Source organism: Diadema antillarum, unplaced genomic scaffold (assembly GCF_040938485.1).
Source record: "Diadema antillarum isolate AM-2024a unplaced genomic scaffold, OU_Dant_1.0 seq00000689_RagTag, whole genome shotgun sequence".
NCBI classification, from domain to species: Eukaryota; Metazoa; Echinodermata; class Echinoidea; order Diadematoida; family Diadematidae; genus Diadema; species Diadema antillarum.
Window position 1 is genome coordinate 770,761 of NW_027271594.1, and position 18,537 is coordinate 789,297.

Here is an 18,537-nt window from a genome sequence, read left to right on the forward strand (position 1 = left end):
AGCAGCGAAACATTGGGTCTGGATCTCGCTTTAATATGCGATCATGCACTGATATTTAGTGCATGCTTTATGTGTACAATACAGTGCATGCGGCATGTATGCACAGTATATATGCATGCGATACGCTCACTGCATGCAGCGGGCCGGGCCCCGTACCAGCCCGGCGGTCGCGACCACCGTGCCGTGTATAACAGCCGCTAGAGTTCTACGAGTCGCGCCGCAGCTGTGGAACATCGACTTCGAAGTTACCGATGCTTCAAGCCTTCGATGTTGGTTACGAAATGGCGGAAAAGAAGCATGCGAAGACCAAGAAATGGTCTCAGAAGTACAAGACCGAATACAGTCTCCAATACCCGTGTATTCGAAAGTCTGAAAGAGGAATTCATCATGCGTATTGTACAGTGTGCAGCGTTGATATTTCAGTTGAGCACGGAGGTCGCGATGATATTCGGAAGCACGTTGGAAGCAAACGGCACACGGACATTGCAAAGGAGAGATCTTCGAGCACGAGTACCGGTACACTTCTGAATTATTTCACCAAACAAGGGACAAGCGAGGAAGAGGATGTTACCCGAGCGGAACTTCTCTTTAGTGGATTTATTGTGGAACATAACTTGCCCATATCAGTCTCAGATCATGCTGGACCTCTATTTCAAAAGATGTTTCCAGATTCAAAAGTTGCTTCAAAGTATGGATGTGCAAGAACAAAAACTTCAGCAATAATTGGTGAGTTGTCAAATGTTACTGCTTCATCTATTGCAGATATTGCTAGACTAGCTCCATTTAGCCTAGCTACAGACGGTAGCAATGACAGTGGTGAGGCCCAGCTATATCCTGTCCTGATTTCGTACTATGACAACAGTGCTGGGATTGTGAAGCAAGGTTTGCTAAGTTTGCCTGCGTGCAAACAAGATTCCACTGGAGAAAACATTTTCAAACTGCTTGATCATGAGTTCAGTGACAGGAAAATTCCGTGGGGAAATTGTGTTTCCTTTTGTGCTGATAATGCCTCTGTCATGGTGGGCAAGCACAAAGGAGTCGCTGCTTATATCCACAAACAAAATCCAGAGTGCTATATCATGGGATGCCCTTGCCATATGATGCACAATACGGCCAAGAAGGCGGCTCAGGCCTTACCCATTGAATTAGATGACTTTCTCATCGATATTTACTACTACTTGGACAAAAGTAGTAAACGCGTCAAAGGAGTGAAAGCACTGCAAGAGCTCTGTGATGCCCCGACACACAAGATTCTAAAGCATGTCGCAACAAGGTGGCTGTCCCTTGGCCAGTGCATAGACAGGCTGATTGAACAGTGGGAGCCACTTCGCCTCTTCTTCAAAGAGGAAGTACGAAGAAAAATGCAACCAACTGTAGCCAAGACTCTAACAACGAGCAAGAAGGACGGCACTGTATCTACTGCCAGTACTGGCACTGCAGGATCAAGCACTAGTGGAGCAGCATTCACCACTACCACTGCAGTATCTGCTGCGAAGAAGACAGCAGGGACAGCACCAAAACCAATGCTTAGAGCAGGTAGCATCACCGGCCCTTCATCACGTTCATCTACAAAGCAGATCCCTTCAGAGTCGAGAAAGACTGTAGTCCCATCTACAGGCAAAGAAGGACCCAAGTTAAGTTCTGCTTTTGCCAAATCACTTGATAGAAGCTCAGGCTCAGCAAAACCTTCGAATCAGAGGCCTTCTTCCTTGGCTGCACCTACCTCAAGCTCTCTCCTCAAACGTAAAATTGAATCTGGTACTACGAGTCTGACCTCTTCTGCTGGCAGTAAACGCAAGTGTGATCGCCCTGCGGCTAAGTGTACTACGAGTTCTACAACTAAAAACGCATCTTCCTCAAACACTGTGCAGGAATCTAGAGAAAAACGTGTCAACAGGATGTTCTTGTCTCCACAAACAAAACTCTATTGTTTCTTCCTTCGATATGCTAACAAGCTTTTTGAGAAGGGGAATCTTCTGCTCCAAAGAGACGAACCCTGTATTCATCTCCTGCACAGAGAACTGAATGGTCTTCTGAAAGATATCTTCGTACGGTTTTTGAAACCATCATCAGTGTCATCGGTTGCTCTGGTAAATGTACCCTTCTCTGACAGAAATCATCAGAAGAATGATGAGGACCTCATGATTGGGAACGATGCCAAACTGTATATAAGGGAACAAAGGAGGCTCAAGAAATCCACCTTTACTCTGAGTGAGTCAGACATCCAAGGTTTCTTCAGTGCAGTTCGCTCATATTATGTGAAAGCCTGCAATTACATCTTCAAAACCTGGCCGCTAGATGATGAATTAGCCAAGCATGCTCAGGTGCTGGATGTTAAGCTACACCAAGAAGTGGGGTTTGACTGTGTGGAGTTTTTCATCAAGAAATTCCCCTGTCTGTTCAGTGACGGTGATAGTGACATTGTAGACAGTCTTGAGAGTGAATTTGCTCACTACCAGGCAGACGCCTCCATACCTACAATTGCTACTGAGACAGTGAGAGTGGATGAGCAGTGGCATCGGATTTCACAGCTCACAGATCCCTGCACTGGTGCCAAGAAGTATCCTAATTTGAGCAAAGTGATGAAGGGAATCTTGGTCATTCCTCATTCGAACGCATCATGTGAGCGGGCATTCAGTCTTGTACGGAAGAATCATACTGAATTTCGTCCCAATTTGAGCGTCAAAACCCTGGAAGCACTCTTAATTGAAAAACTAGCTCATAGCACCCCTTGCTACCAGAGAGAATACAGCAAAGACATTATCCGAAGGGCTAAAAAAGCCACACAGCTATCACTCAGCAAAGCTGCCATGGAAAAAGCAAGCAGCAGTAGTACCAGCCAGTAAGGTAAGAAAAATATTGCTGCTTTTTTGCTTTTTGTTAATCTTTGATTGTCCCCTAACTTACTAATATTAACATACATGTAACATTGAAAAGTGCACAATTTCCCCCCTTTTTTTTGTTTAAAAAAATGGGAATTTTTAACATGTTAAATGCTCCAAAATAGGGCTCAGAGAGCAGTAGAGAGCGTCTAGAACCCCAGAGCTTCCAGGGCCCTAAGGCGGGCCCTGGACCCCGCCGCAAGGGTCGAGCGCTCCGCGCTCGAGATGTGCGCTTCGCGCACATTATTTGGTGTCAGTTGCAAATCCTCCCTAATTCTGATTTCCAAAAGTTGGCATCTCTGTAATATGCAGGCCACCAGGTTCCCGTACGGAATGGGTTAACTAATCATAGACAGATTGTGAAAAAGCATACCCTTAAGCTTTGAAACATCATATAACTCATTATAAATGGACTTTCCTAACCCGTCTAAATTATGAAAAGAAAGTATAGTACCCTCTGAAAAAGTGTTTGCTGAGAAAAGAGGCTTTAAAGTTTATAGTCTTTTAATGGCTTAATTTCACCCCATTGGTGCTCTGTGCAATGAATGGAACCATAAACAGGATATAAAATGGTAAAAATATTCCACATCATCCACTGTGAAGGGATTATCAGATTAAGCTCAAATCTTAAGCTGATTATCAGATTAAGCTGAAATTTTGCACACATTACGTATGCTCTATTCATGACTAGTACAGGGGAAACTTGATAGATTATAACAAACACTGCTAAAACGAGACATCGGTTATTACGAGGAAACTTGCGGTCTCAAACTTCCTTCCACACTAGTTGTGCAACTTTTTGTTTGTTTTTTGACGTACAATCAGATTCTGGCCAGGTGCGTCTAAAGAGAGGATTTAAATGACATAAACTGAAAATAATTTGATGTAGTGAAGGGGGAGGGGGAAGGGTCGCCCCTTCATGCAAGTATCTTGTGAAATCTTGGCATTCAAGTGAAAAATCTTGTGCAGTGTCTAACTCATTTTTTGACAGAGTTAATTGTATGTCAATAACTGGAGTTGGTTTTCAATTGCTGGCTTGGGAAACTGTCTGTTATTTCATTCGTGATTTTAGGCTTCTGCAGGGCAGCCTACAATGCAGCGTAGATTGTGTACCATACCTTTATCTGCACAGAATTTTGTTCTCATCAATCTGAAGATATTTTGTGGAAATTTCTTGACCGAGGTCACCACAAAGTCTTTGTACAAAATAAACTCACTGTCTGTAAGAACCCAGTGGGTCTGTTACAAATTGTGTGAAGGTCTTTGAATCTAGCAGGGAATGATTTAAAGTATAGGGACCCAGAGTTCAAGAGAGCGCTGTTGGTTGGTGTGATGATTGACAATGTAAAGTTAACTTTCGATCAAGGTAGGCTCACAATTTTACCAGCAGTTTCTGCTTCTCACTGGCAAGCTAGCAGTCTTTAAAGGTTCTGTGCAATGTATGTTTGTAGTAGACAAAGTGAGATTGACATTGTCTGGACCATTTCAAACATACTCCTGTACGAATCAGTAGTATATCGGATATTTCGAATATGACAAATGCACAAGCATGGTTCCATGAAACAGCGCCCTCTTGAGTTGTAGATTTTCGCACCTTTAGAATCACACTCCAAGGCAATCGGGAGCAAGTGTATGTTAGAATGAACCATACGATATGGAGACAGAAAATAATGAGATGTTCAGATGATATTAAAAAAACAGAAATATTAACCCCCTTGAGAATGAGTCCCGAGTATACTCGGGCAGGTGTCTATGGGAAATGCGTGTTCTAGCAAAATCAGTCCGTCCTCAACGGGTTAATCTGTCTTTCTCTTTCCAGTCTCCTCTCTATGCTCTGGAATTAAAAGAAAAGAAAAGGAAACAAAATGATTTTGGAAATTACACATTGCAGATATGTCAAGACCTACCTGCTGCCCGACAAGTCGAAGAACAGCAAACGTAAGACTAAGATGCGCAAGGGTACGATCAATCCCCACTACGACGAGAATCTGCGCTACAACATATCGCAGAGTGAGCTCGAGACGCGCACCCTCAGTATCGCCGTGTGGCACTACGACCGATTCGGGCACAACATGTTCCTCGGCGAGGTGCCGCTGTCTCTCGACGCGGTTCAGTTCAGCAATTACCCGATGAAGTGGCATCAACTCCAGGCTAGGGTAAGGAAGAAGGAAGCTCCCACTAGATATAGGATTCTGTATAAGTTGTAGTGGTCACACCTTTTTCAGTTGAAGTGTGACTGTATACTTCAGTGTGTGATGCAGCAATAATAAGTGACAAAATAAAAGCTTCTGCCTTATATGTCAAAAAGCATGCTTCGATTTTCCGTTTTTACTCATCATTCATGAAAAATTGTGGTCAAGCTATGTCACATTTGTCACCAAATTCTAGATTTTGTTCCTTAGCCAAGGCATACAAGGGTGTACACATAAATGCTACTGTTTGCTTTTTTGTGAGATATGAGGTCATACAGGAGTCAATTCCAGACAAAATGTAATAGTACGTTTCCAATACTGAATTCTATATGAAAGCGTTCTTTTGTTCAGCTTGTGCATATTTCATTTTAATGTCAATTTACACTTGAGTTACATGTCTAGGCATCTGTTTTGTAAAAGATCAATTTTTTTTTTAAATGAGTTTAATTAATTCCCAGTTTTCTAACCAAAGACGAGTACTGTAATGCAGACAGATGCTACATTTGCACATCTGGTCTGTGGAAGAAAAAATGATAAAATGTGCAGACTGAACGCATTCAGTTTCTGTGCTCTCCGCCTGCTGCTTAGGCTCCCGCTTCCGATGCCAAGCCCATCTCGTACAAGGGCGACATCATCATCGCCCTCATGTTCGAGACGCCGCCGACGGACGAGAACAAGAACGCCAACGAGACAGGGACGCCGTCCAAGCGGAAGTCCAAGAAAGGGCAGAAGTCCAATCCGGTCGGAGGTACCCTCAAGGTCCACGTCAAGGAAGCCAGGAATCTGACCGCTGCCCGTCCGAACGGGTCAGCCAATCCCTACGTAAAACTGTAAGTGACTGGGGTCAGTCCCTCTCTTTGGTCTTTCCAAGTGACCAATAAATAAACTTGTTGTTTTTACACGCATCTCATGTGCAAACAACATTTGGTTTCAGTGTTTCTTTGTGAAATCATTCATTTGCCATTTAATTTTGTGAAAATTGTCTATTGAGGATGATTTTTAAAGAAATGTGCTATACAATAAGATATCAGAGTACAGAAGTGCTTGCCATTCATGGATTGAACATTGTATACGCCATATATTTAGCGAGTCTAAATATTCGCGAATCGGCACTTCCCGACAATTTCGCGAGTGGTTAAATTCGCGATGCATGGAGAAATGTGTACATGTGTGTCATGTTCATATCGGGACCAGAGTCATTTTCATGTGTCTTTAATTTCGCGACTAGCACCCGACTCCTGAAATTCGCGAAAAATGAAAACCCCTCGCAAAATATTTAGCGTATACAGTAATATTTCTGAAGGACCATTTGTCATTAGGTGAGATGCTTTGATGTAGATTTGGTTTATCAAGGTACAACTGTAATATGGTAATAACGTTAAAAAAAAAGAAAAAAAAAAGACATAGCTATCCTATCACCCACATGCAAGTCGGTGATACATAAAATTCCTTGATTTCTAAAAAGTATAAAGGCAGTACATGTAAGATGGCCATTTTGCTTGTCATGGGTGCATGCTCACTAGCCAGACAGAGCTGGAGAAGTGACTCTGACGAGTCACAAAACTGTTTTCTCCTTGATTTTCACCAGTAAGTCCAGCTGAACATATTAATTCAATTACGTTTATTAGATGACATGTTACTCCACTCCTTTTAATATCCACTATAAACCTTCCTCCGTTTAGTTACCTGGAGCCGGACCGAAGCAAGGGGGGCAAGAAGAAGACGTCGGTGATGAAGAACACCATCAACCCGGTCTACGAGCAGGGCTTCGACTTCCCCAACATCACCGAGGAAATCCTGAAGGAACGCGCCCTGGAGGTGGGCATCTGGGACCACGAGCCCGTGGGTACCAGCCCCTTCATGGGTGGAATCCGCCTGGGGAACGGCACAGGTAAAGGAGAAGAGGGCCTCTTTCTCTCTCTTGTTGGTAACGACCAAAAAACTGCATCTTTTGTCGTTAATGATGGACTTGTACGTTGGCGCAATTGCAGTTTGACACAAAACTACTCATTAATTATGTCCAGGGATTGGTACGGGCAATGGTTGTATGCCATGACCTGTCACATTACTTTACTGAAGCACTATAGTGTGTACATTCTTGGCAGGCCTCTGCATGAAGGAATATTGTTAGGAATTTAGGAATGAAATTAGAATGGATGTGTTGTACCAAAACTGAGATGGTAAAGTTCCAACATGAATGCTAGTATCCAGTGGAAATACTAAATGTCGTGCTCCCGCAAACCAAAATTTGGTTCAATATCAGTCCAGTTGAAACCCGATGATGAAAATAATGCGTCTTATCCTTCCGATTCGTCGCCTCCAGGTAAGAGCTACGATCGCGAGGTGGGCTGGCAGGATTCCACCGGTGTTGAGATCCAGCTCTGGGATGAGATGCTGGCCAACCACAACCAGTGGGTGGAGGCGTGCCTCACTCTCAGATCATCCCTCCAGAAGGACAAGAAGACATGAGCAGCGGCAGACGACGACCACAGGGGCAGTAAAACCTTAGACTGAAATCAAGTAGTTTTATTCTTTTTTTAAAACACGATAAGCAATCTTCATCTACCAGGGGGATGATGGAGATTGTTGTTTGTTTGTTTTTTTAGACGAAAGCAAATATTTTATAGAGCAGGACAGAGAATGGCATTGCTTTTCTTCCGCTGTGAAACACAGAATTTTTAATTAATAGGGAGCGTTGGATTTTAGACGCGCAGACGTTCAGAGGGAAAAAAAACATGTTCTAAGCGTGCGCAGAAGCGTGCGTCAACTTGACCCGCACTTCTGCGCACGCTCAGAACATGTTTTTTTTCCCTTTGAACGTCCGCGCGTCTAAATCTGAAGCTCCCTAATAAGAGAGGGTGGGACACTTATGTTTTTTAGACACAGATTTTTACCCATCCTTATTAGCAGAAGTCGGCAAGATGGATAAGTTTTTAACTTATATTGCTCTAGTTGATTTCATTTTGTTCTAGTTTACTTCATTTTTTTTTCTAGCTGGTTTATGCTGGTGTGATATGCACACCAGCATCTGATGGGCATGCATAAATTTATAAAGAAAGCAAACAAAAAGAAAGCATTTTTTTAGAGAGAGCAAGAAAACAAAGACAAGTATTTTTTAGGGATGTTGAAAAAAGGGCTTGTGCTTCCAACCACACAGATTGTTTGTCTGCAACAGACTTGGACACATTGATGGGAAGTGTGTTGAAATACAACTGGTCTATGTCTGGAAAGTCTGGATCTCAACTTAAGTAGCAACTAGCACTACCAGTAAGCCAGTGTCTTAGCCAGTCTTGATGATATGAGCAATAAAACTGTAGCCAATGTAGCAGGACTCTTCCATAGCAAGCCTTTTTCACTTTCTTTGTCTGTAGATGGCACTGACCAAATTAACAAAATCTGTCAAAAGTCAGATTCCGTAAATTGCCTCAAATTCTGTGCAATGAGCAGTGGAACTTTTCTTTTCGTATGTTTAAAGGCATTATCACGAGTGCAGAAGGTCGCCTTTATTTCTTTTCTTTTTTTCCCCCAGTGTCATTTAGATGCTTGGCGGTAGATGAACTTTAAGTACTAATGTGTCAGTCACTTGAGAATGGAAAAGCCAAGGTGTAGTAGAGTGGTGAGAAACATTACAGTACTTTTGATTGACAACGTTTTGCAGGAAACAAAATTGATCTAGGACCAAGCATCTGTGGGGTTTGGTTGTCCTTGCGCCGTTAGTGTATGAATTCTCAATGGCAGGTGCTTGAATCATGGCAATGAAAGTATCCAAGCTGATGGGGAAATTCAACCCATGAGTGCAGGGGTGATCACACTTCAGTCACAGGGTTCATTTTTCATTGCCAACTAGTGTCTGATATTACCTAGTGAGCTGATGTGGCTCTGTGGACTATGCCCAGGACTCTCAGTTGTAAGGTCCTCAGTTCAAATCTGTTGGCAATGGCAGTATAGTGCCCGGGCTGGGCAGGGCACTTTATCCTCATTACCACCTGGCCGGTGGGAAGGAGATACGTATGAATGTCTTGCAGTTGCTTGCATCCACGGTGAGGTGGTATAATAAGTCCAATTCTGAATTTGTATATTACAAATCATTCTAGTAACTGTAGAGCTTGCATGGACGGCATGAAGCAAGAAACTCAGCAATTCAATATCGAAGCCAAAATATGAAACTCCGGGTCAAAGGAGTGAACTGCACATGTATGGTAATGTCCACCCGCTGCATTTTGTACTTGTTGTGGAGGTTGCCTGCACCATGTTGTTATATAGTTAAGATGTGAGAGTAGTCTGCCAGGCTGTCTCATTACTTCACCATAGTTACAGAACATATTATTTATGAGAAAGGACTTGTGGCATTTGAAATATTGTTATAAATTGCCCATCTGGCATCATTTAGCTGAAAAGGGGGCAGGTAGAATCCACCCCCTCCCCCAAGATTTTTCCTTGACAGCAAGTTGCTGTGTTCTTTCTTTGTTAAGTTATTTCATCATAGGTACAAAATATTTACAACTCATTTGACGATTATTTTTGATGATATTGTTGTGTAGTCCAGTGAACGTTTAACATGTACAGATGACACTGTGGGGTCATATTTAATGCACTATGCAAAGGGTAGGGAATACAATAGCAGAGAGCAAGATGTAATGAATACATGTAGTACATGTAGCAGCTTAGAATGTTTATAGAGGGAAGTACAAACTGTACAAACAGTCTGCTAGTGGTGAATATAGATTCAAAATAAACATAGTGATGAAAGGTTGAAAATAATTAGTGATAAAAGATTGAAAATAATCAGTGATTGAAGATTGAAAATAATCATGGTGATAAAAGATTGAAATTAGTCATAGTGATAAAATGCTGAAAATAACCATAGTGATGTAAGGCAAAATATAGCTGGATTTTAATCTATGCATACACCCACACAACCTTTTAGAATTAACTCTTGCCTTGTTGAGCTGTACACTAGCTTCCCACCACATCTTCCTCGCTCTCCCTCGAGGAGAGTAGAGGAGAGCACATGGATAGCAGAGTTCAAAGGTCAGGTTAAGGGTCAAGTAAAAGGGGGAAAAAAGTTAGTCTGTAAACCTTTTGACGTCTGCATAAAGGCCAGCCATCGGCCGTTTGGTGAAATCCTATTGGCACTTGGTGTTGATTTGGTGGGTTTTCACACCGGATTGTGGCTAGATGATGCAAAAAAGGGATATGTGAATAGCTTTTAGGTATGTTTATCGGATGCTAGAAGTGTCTTTAAGTCAAATGAAGAGGTGGATGACCATGGGGAGAGTGGTGGCGTCACGCATCGACTCTTGGGGGTAATAACAACGTGGGAGCAGCAGTGGGTCAAAATATGAAATGTGAATTTAAATCTAATGCAGAGGTAATGGTACATGGCAAGTGGTACTACTGTGGTGAAGCTACACTGTAACTCCTGTAAATACCTTTGCTTCAGAATATCACATGAACTGTGTTTGATGTCTACAGATAAATGCCAATTGTTCCCCCCCCCCCTTATTGAAAATGAAAATGTCTGAAATAGACATTTTTCAGGCAAAACTTCCATTTATCATTCCAGCATACTTTGCATTTACGTGATTCTTGTAGACACTTGTAGAGACGCCTTCAGACTTACTTCGAGGTACATATTAGTCATACGATTATTGTAATCTTTACTGCATGATATTAAGCTACAGGCTGTAACTTTATGTAGCATGAATGCGATGTAATCATGAGGGATGAAAATGCTTCAATTATGTGCAATTATAAAAGAGCTGTATTTATTTGATATGGTGTTTCAAAAGAATTAAAAAAAAGAACAATTGTTGTATCCTGATGAATGCTAAAATGTATGCAAGTATGTAACCACTGAGCTACGTATATTTCAGCTGTTGTATTTAAAAAAAAATTGTGTAAACTGGGTGTCGAGGCCTATACATTTATGTGCAAACTGCTCTTTTAAGGTGCTCCAAGTTTTAGATAAGAGTTGCCATGGAATACAACCAAGTGATAGATAATGATAGTTACTAGTGTGTCAGTCCTCATTCCATTGGAGGAATGTGTTTATGATGAACAAATCAAGTAGATGGCCCATATTTCTATCAGCTCATTATACTTGCATGCGTGAACTAACTGTATCCCAACTTTGCTGCATGGCTCCGATATGATTATTCGTATTCAATCTGAGAAAAATTCTCGAAAATGTATTTGATGATGGAAATGGGAAATTTACCCGCTACAGTGACGGCGTGAAGTGTATCATGCCCGAGTTATGACTGTGATCTTTTAAAAGTAGGTTAGAGGGTTACTGTCCAGTTATTTAGAAAGCAATGTACTACGTATTCATTTCTCTTCCATGACTCTGAAGTGCTTTCTATTTATGTATTCTTGTTTCCGGGTATCAACTCTTTCGTATGTGCCTTTTTAAAATGGAATGTATCGTGGTGTATTGTATTTGTACTGTATTGTATTTGTATTGTACTTTGTATTGTATGAGATGATATCTTTGTTATGTGGTATGAGAAAGAAATATGTGGTTATTAAGAGAATAAAGTCAGGGGATATATTTAACTTCTAGTGTCCACCTTTGTCCTACGTAGTGGATTGGAGTGATGCAACAGAACTCTTGTCAAGTGTGAAAGGCTTTTCGACTACAACAACCACATCAACAATAACCACTAGGGGAAACGTGGTGTATATTTCTTCTCGAATATGTTCCATGAACATTTATTAGAAAATATTGAAAAAGAGGACGGACATCGATAAAGCAATACAACTTGGTTTATAATGTACACAACACTCATCTGGAAGATATCAGTACAGCATTTCAAAAGACAATAAAGATGCATACATTTGCTCGTGGGTATCATGATGTCATACTGAAAGCCATTATTTTGTGGGGTTTTTTGTAGGCATTCTCTTCCGACACATTTCACACACTGTATTTTACAAAGAAATTTTGACCAGACCAACTCTTATATACAAATGGAGGAAATCAGGTGTACAAGTCACTGCATCCAGTAAAAAGAAAGACAATATAGGAGTGCTGATAAAACTCTGAAATTTGGAATACATTCAATGTACAGATACAATACACAATTTTGTACAGCAGTATCAAGAACAAACCCTCTTGCCCTCAAAAAAAAGAAAGTGGCATTCAAATAAATAATCATAATGAAATCTATCATAGATCGAAAACACATACACTTTGGGTTGCCAAGTTAAAAAGAAATACATTTCGTACACCATTTACAGATTTCACAAAAGTCACACAAACATTAGTCCCTAACTGTAATCGTCTGCTTAAAAGTGTGAACGAATGCCTGTAGCTGACACATATTGATGCCTTTTCCAGCTCTAATGGAGTTCTAAGAATTACACAATTCTCTTTGGGGGTTCTATATCTAAATGTGGCCACTTTTAAAAGCCTATTCACAAAAGTTCATTTTACACACTTCAGAACATTGGTCTCTGCAAAAATAATTGTCAAATCAAATCGACAAATTGACAAATCGACACATAGCTACAGCACTATTTGAACAGAATATGTAACAATAAATGAAATGTAATGCATGCTACATGACTGTATACATAAACCATTACATACATGTGTATGTACACATGCATGAACGTTGTATATGTGTGACAGTCGAAAGTGTGTGTTTGAAAAGCCTTAGATTATTAAAGGCTATAGGCAGCATGCAGCTGTGCTTTAAGCTCTTCCATGTAAAATCCCAAATACTTCAATTAAATGGTACAGGAGAATCCCAAACAAACATACTCTTCATCTGCAAAGGAAGACAATTTCTTCTTTTAAGTGAAAAACGCTTGTGATACTGAATAATTCTGGGAAATGGTCATGGATGACCAATTTATTGACATGGTCAAATTTGCCGATGCTTCTTGTTCCGATATCCAATGACAGGCAGTTTGTCTCGGCAACATCAACCAATGTATCTATCTATTTTTTTTTTTGTTTCATTTTGTTTTTATGGCAGTGGGGCTTGTTGAAAAACTTGAATGACCTCAATGGCTGTAGATCCACTCTAAGGATGCTTAATGGTCATGAGACAACTTTTTTCCCTAGTGCATCCACACCTTTTGAGGATTTTTTTGGGGGGTTAATATGGGCGAATGGTTGCGGCCAGGCCTCGCAGGGCCCACTTCGACGCCGAGATGTTGTCGTGGCGCACGTCCATGAGGAAGATGGGGTTGCGGGCGCAGACGCGGTTCGGGTAGACGGGGCAGAGGTACATCTCGCTGGTCCGCTGCTCGTTGTACGCCGGCTTCTCGCTGTAAGGCAGGCAGGTGATGTGGATGATGGGGAGGAGGGTGGCGCCGTGGCGGGGAGGGCAGTCCTGCAGCTCCCCGGTCGTCTTCTCCCAAGAGCACCCCCAGACGTACACCCCGTACACAAACATTCCCTCCTGAGGGGGGTCTCGCACCTGTTAACAGTTTAGTTTAGGTTAGTTTATATCTTTATCAAAAAATCACAACCCCTTCATAAGATGCTAGATAAGATGCTAAACTAATTGCTGCAGTACAGTGTTGTTAGCTGGTAGTAAATTGTAACAGTTCTAAGTGAGTGCCGCTGTGATGCGCGCAAATGAACAACTTGAACAATGCAAAATATGGAATACAACGTCAGGAGTGATCTCAGTCATGTCATAAGGGATATATTGCATGGTTGATTGTAATCAGATTACAGAATTCACCATCACTAACAGATGAAATAATGTAAATGTTAATTAATTTTTACTTAAACGTTTAAACGTATTTATTGCCATATCCATCGAATTCTTCAATTTAACAAAGTAATTTAAAATCCAGCCCAAAATCGAAGAAAGAAGAAAAAGAGAATTAACTCACATGATCTTTATCCCTGGCCGTGATCTCTGTCTGGAAGACAACTGGCTCTGCCTGGACAATGTTGTGTCCATAGGCCCTGATGGCGTCCTGCTTGAGTAGGGCCAGCAGGGCCCTAGGCTGGAAGAATGCCCCCAGCCAGTAGGCCGGAAACTTGTCCCGGCCCTGTGCAAAAATGAGAAGGAATAGTCATTACAGAGAGAGTGTTCTATACAATATGTGTCTTCCCTCTTCTCTCTTCACCAGTATCATACACCGTTCATAGTTTTCTCACAGAAACAATACAAGACTGCGACAGTGACAGCAATAATATGTGAGTCAAATTGCAGTCTGGTAAATGGTCACATGCCTTTTAAAAAATGCATTTTCGTCACCATTTTGGCTTGCAGTGTGTGTTATGCTACAGTATTCAGACAAAATCTTGTCCAGAACATAATCACTTTCCCTGTTTGCCACAATGATGTACCCACTCATCTGATGATTTACGCCAAATTATCATTGACTGCATAAAAGGGAACATATTTTTATTGAACCATGACCCGACCTTGCTGACCTTTTGTAAGGTCTACTCCAAATCTATCTTCTGAATTACCATCACGTATACTAAAGCTATGCCTTAACTCTCGTGCATATGAAATGCAATATGAAATGTATTTGTTAAGAAGTGCATAAAATGAACTAGCAATATGAAATGCCTGTAAAATCCGTTGTGAAAGGGTATACCAAACAGTTCTGGGACAATTACCCCCTGGACAATTATCCTAGACCCTTCCCCTGACCCTAACACTAATCCTAAGCCTGAACCTAATCCTAACCCTAAACCTAACTCTAACCCTAATCTTTACTCTATCCTTATCACTAACAAGTATTTAGCTGGGGGGTAATTGTCCTCAGGGGGTAATTGCCCTGATGCGATAACAAACAGCATAGGGGGTAATGTCCAGTTGTTAGCTTTTGATGAAATACATGTATTTAACAAAGAATCAAGGAACTTTAATAGATTCTATGATCTGCAGGGTCAAGTCCAAATGTTTCCTCACTCACCTGGATGATCCACCATGGCACATAAAGAGTTAATAAAGAATCAAAGAACTTAGATTCCATAACTTGCAGGGTCAAGTCCAAATGTTTCCTCTCTCACCTGGATGATAATTCTCTCGAGGTGTTGGCATCGCTGGGCCAGGTCGGTCATCCATTGGCTGAGGGTCCAGTTCGGGGGTGGGGCAGAGTCCCCGCACATCTGGCACCAGACCTCCGGGATGCGGTGGTGGAATAGGTCGTCGGCGATGTGGATGAGTCGCTCCGACATCTGGTCGCCGAACGTCTCGTTGGGGTTCTCGCACAGCGTCTTCAGTTTCTGTGGCAGTCAATGAGGAGGAGGAAAGTGGGGTTAGTCTTGGATCACCAAGTAAGCCCACAGGTACATGTGACTGCATCTCTATGAAACACCAGTTACCATGACGATTACCTTTGGTTTGTACATCTTCCTGTCTCTAATCTTCACATCTATCTACCAATACCTATCTTGTATATGATGTTGGCCTGGTCTTGATGTTTCCATGGATTGCTTTCTCCCCTGCTATTCCCTCTCGTTCTCTCTGTTTATCTCTCTCTCTCTCATATGGTTATGATCACTTCATGTCTTTAGTTCTGAGTCAATGACAACTAAACATAATGCAAGTTCAAAAATGAAATGCAGCAGAAAGTATGAATAAGTTTCACTCTTTTTATGCCAATTTACATAGTACATGTACATTTTGTACTGTACATTTTGTTGGTGTTTACATTTTGTTTGACTTTCGCAAATCAACTGATATTTGTCAGATCGTATATCATCTCCAGATTGGGATAACATTGTGTTTTCTCTTGAAATGGGATGATACTCATTTCTGATTCTGTTGCTCCTATTTTCAGTCATGAAATCAACCACTTGCGAAACTGTCCTACAATACGCGAAATATCACATTCATGAAATATTTGGCATGCAGTGTACGTACATGTAGTATCTTTCTAAATTTTCCAACTCTTGACCCTAGCACTGCATTCCACTTCCGCTATCTTTTATACTGTATTGTATCACATACATTGTACATGTATGTGTGAGAGTGTTTGTGTTTGTGTGTATATTTAACCATGTGTGTTCCTCTCTTTCACTTGTAAAGCTCTGCCCATCTGTTTCCACCCCCCCCCCCACACCCCTTTTTCTCTTAACCTAGTGGAAACCTCTTGCAACCCAGCTTTGCCTCATCTCGGCAACACAAACTTTGGCCAATAAATAAGCCAACCATGCCCACTGTGAAATCTTTGTGCAAGACTTACGTTGAAGGTGGCCTTGAGGTCGACGAGGAGTTTGATCATCAGGTCAATCTCTCGCAGCACGAAGCGATTGAAGGGCGTGTCTCCACCGGCCTTGCGCACTCTCTCTGCAATGTAGTCCTGCACGTTACCAAAGTGAACAGGAAAACATTGCAAGTGTGAAAGGAGTCTACTCCTTAAACAGTCCTGCTCCATTGGGCAAACTCTCAAAAATTATCCCTATTTACACCAAACCTTTAAGCACCTGAGGATGATTTCTAAGACTTAAAAACACACCATTACAACTATGTTTAACTTAATGCTCCTTTAGTGGCTGTGCACAGTATCGAGAGATTGAGAATTAAATGTAGCTCATATTTAATTTGATAGTGTTTTAAGTTTTAATAGTGATGGAACGCACATAGATTTCATTTCAGCAACTTTTAAACAGTTACATGAAGAAGCCCCGATGCAAGCACCAACACTCGATAGAACCAAGTCTGTTACTTGAATGTGTGTATAACCATGCGAATGAAGTGTGCTGTTTATTCAAATGATTGACAGTGTTCTATTTAGCCCTTTATCACTTACAAGTGACTTTCTATTCCATTTTCTTATATTTTGAGTTGTCCTTTTGGGCACGTAAAACTCATGCTCGGCCAAGTATTCTGCAACAACTTGAAAATCTGCTTGCCCAACTGGGCAAGTGACTGAACAAGTGGTAAAGACAAGTTATGTAGCACCCTATAGACTTAACCAGAAGAAGAAGAAGAAGAAGGTGGAAAATGCATCACAGTGTGTATCAGGTTAAGGGCGACGGGGGAGGGGGATTGGGTAGGGGTAGGGCTGGGATGGGGGCTATTCGTCTCACCCTGTTCCAACCCTTTGGAATCTTGCTGATGATGTTGTGACAGATTTCCCAGATCTCCGTCTCACGCTTGCTCTTCAGTAAGGAGCGGCTGGCGCTGGCATAGACACCCATGGAAGCAACCACTGGCTGTAAGGGGGTGCCGTTAACGGATGCCACGGAGGGACCTGAATTCCAGAAATATATGAAGAATGGGTCAGAATACACATCAAGTCATAAAGATGTTACTACTATCACTAATATCATACTACAATGTACTACTACAACTACTACAACTACTATTACTGGTAAGTAACTGCTACTGTTATTACTTACCCATTGATCGAGGATGAGTCCCGAGTATGTACTTGGGCAAGTGTCTATGGGAAATGTGAGTTGTAGCAAACTCAGCCCATCCTCATATGGGATAAGTATGTTTGTACATGTACAGTAAAACAAGGACTAGGAATAAAAGTACACTGTACCACTGTGATGCCAACTAATCTTACCTAGCATTGATTACACTCTTTACTTATATGTGTGTAAGATTTATAAACTTTGAACATACATATGCACAAAAAAGTTGGCAATTCGCAATTAGCAGGCTACTTAATTCACTCACACAGGATCTACTGCAAAAGTTGATATTTTCATGTGGGTAACTTTTCGCGTTCCGCTGGGTAAGATGAATTCCACATAATTTTCATTCTGTGGAATCAGAACATTCATTACGAGAACATATGTCATGCAAAAATATTTGTGTGCTTTTATTTTCGCACTAGCTTCTGGCTGTGCGAAATGTGAGAAAATCTAATCAGTTGAGAAAGACAAGGGCATTATGGTGCCACTAATGCCATAGGGTTAAAGGCACTTAACACCCTTATCTCTCTCAACTGATGATTTCTGCACCGCAAAAATTTCCACTTTTACAGTATACTTTCAACTATCATTAGCATACTTTACTGAGCATAGATGCCTGGGACATTGAAAGGATTAAACAGTGAAAAATCACCTTGGAAAGGAGAGGCCGGCCTCGGCTGCAGGACGTGGCTGAGGGTCTTGGTGGATGGCATGGCATCCAAGATCTGGTTGAGCCTGGTGAACACGTACTGGTCATCTCCGAGGACGGTCTGCAGGGAGGATGGTCAAGGATGACGATGACGGTTACAAAATGTCACTAGACTCGGGCGTTTTTACAATCTTTCTATGATGATTGGGCAGCACACAGTTGGACGATCAATAACTCTAAATTTAACTCTAAAATTCTCAAGATATGTAACATGAACATGAAGCAGTATGTGACTGTTCTACACTTTATACAAAACTAGTGTGCCTACTCTTTGTGTAATATGCTTGACATGATCAAATAATCAGAATTCTACACTAGCCTACATGCTACAGGCATTTAATTCACATTTGAACCTTGTTGCACTGGACTTATCACCATCAATAACAAATCACCACATTT

The 18,537-nt window shown here is 41.5% G+C and overlaps 2 protein-coding genes across 4 annotated transcripts in view; one reads left to right on the plus strand and one right to left on the minus strand.

Annotated features, from left to right (window-relative positions):
- LOC139737330 (synaptotagmin-like protein 4) overlaps positions 1 to 7,795 on the plus strand; it is a 113,990-nt gene extending 106,195 nt beyond the window's left edge. For all 3 annotated transcript variants that reach the window (XM_071648007.1, XM_071648008.1, XM_071648009.1), the window contains 4 exons: positions 4,774 to 5,038; positions 5,663 to 5,904; positions 6,757 to 6,965; positions 7,398 to 7,795. In XM_071648007.1, the coding sequence (XP_071504108.1) occupies positions 4,774 to 5,038; positions 5,663 to 5,904; positions 6,757 to 6,965; positions 7,398 to 7,543 (862 nt within the window). In that variant the 3' untranslated portion in view covers positions 7,544 to 7,795. The remainder of the gene's footprint in view (positions 1 to 4,773; positions 5,039 to 5,662; positions 5,905 to 6,756; positions 6,966 to 7,397) is intronic.
- Positions 7,796 to 13,182: 5,387 nt separating this feature from the next.
- The window catches only part of LOC139737329 (dynein axonemal heavy chain 5-like), a 99,702-nt gene continuing 94,347 nt past the window's right edge, over positions 13,183 to 18,537 (minus strand). The window contains exons 70-75 of the mRNA XM_071648002.1: positions 18,082 to 18,199; positions 17,094 to 17,257; positions 16,247 to 16,363; positions 15,069 to 15,284; positions 13,931 to 14,092; positions 13,183 to 13,506 (exon numbers count right to left, since the gene is read on the minus strand). Coding sequence (XP_071504103.1) covers positions 13,183 to 13,506; positions 13,931 to 14,092; positions 15,069 to 15,284; positions 16,247 to 16,363; positions 17,094 to 17,257; positions 18,082 to 18,199 — 1,101 coding nt within the window. The remainder of the gene's footprint in view (positions 13,507 to 13,930; positions 14,093 to 15,068; positions 15,285 to 16,246; positions 16,364 to 17,093; positions 17,258 to 18,081; positions 18,200 to 18,537) is intronic.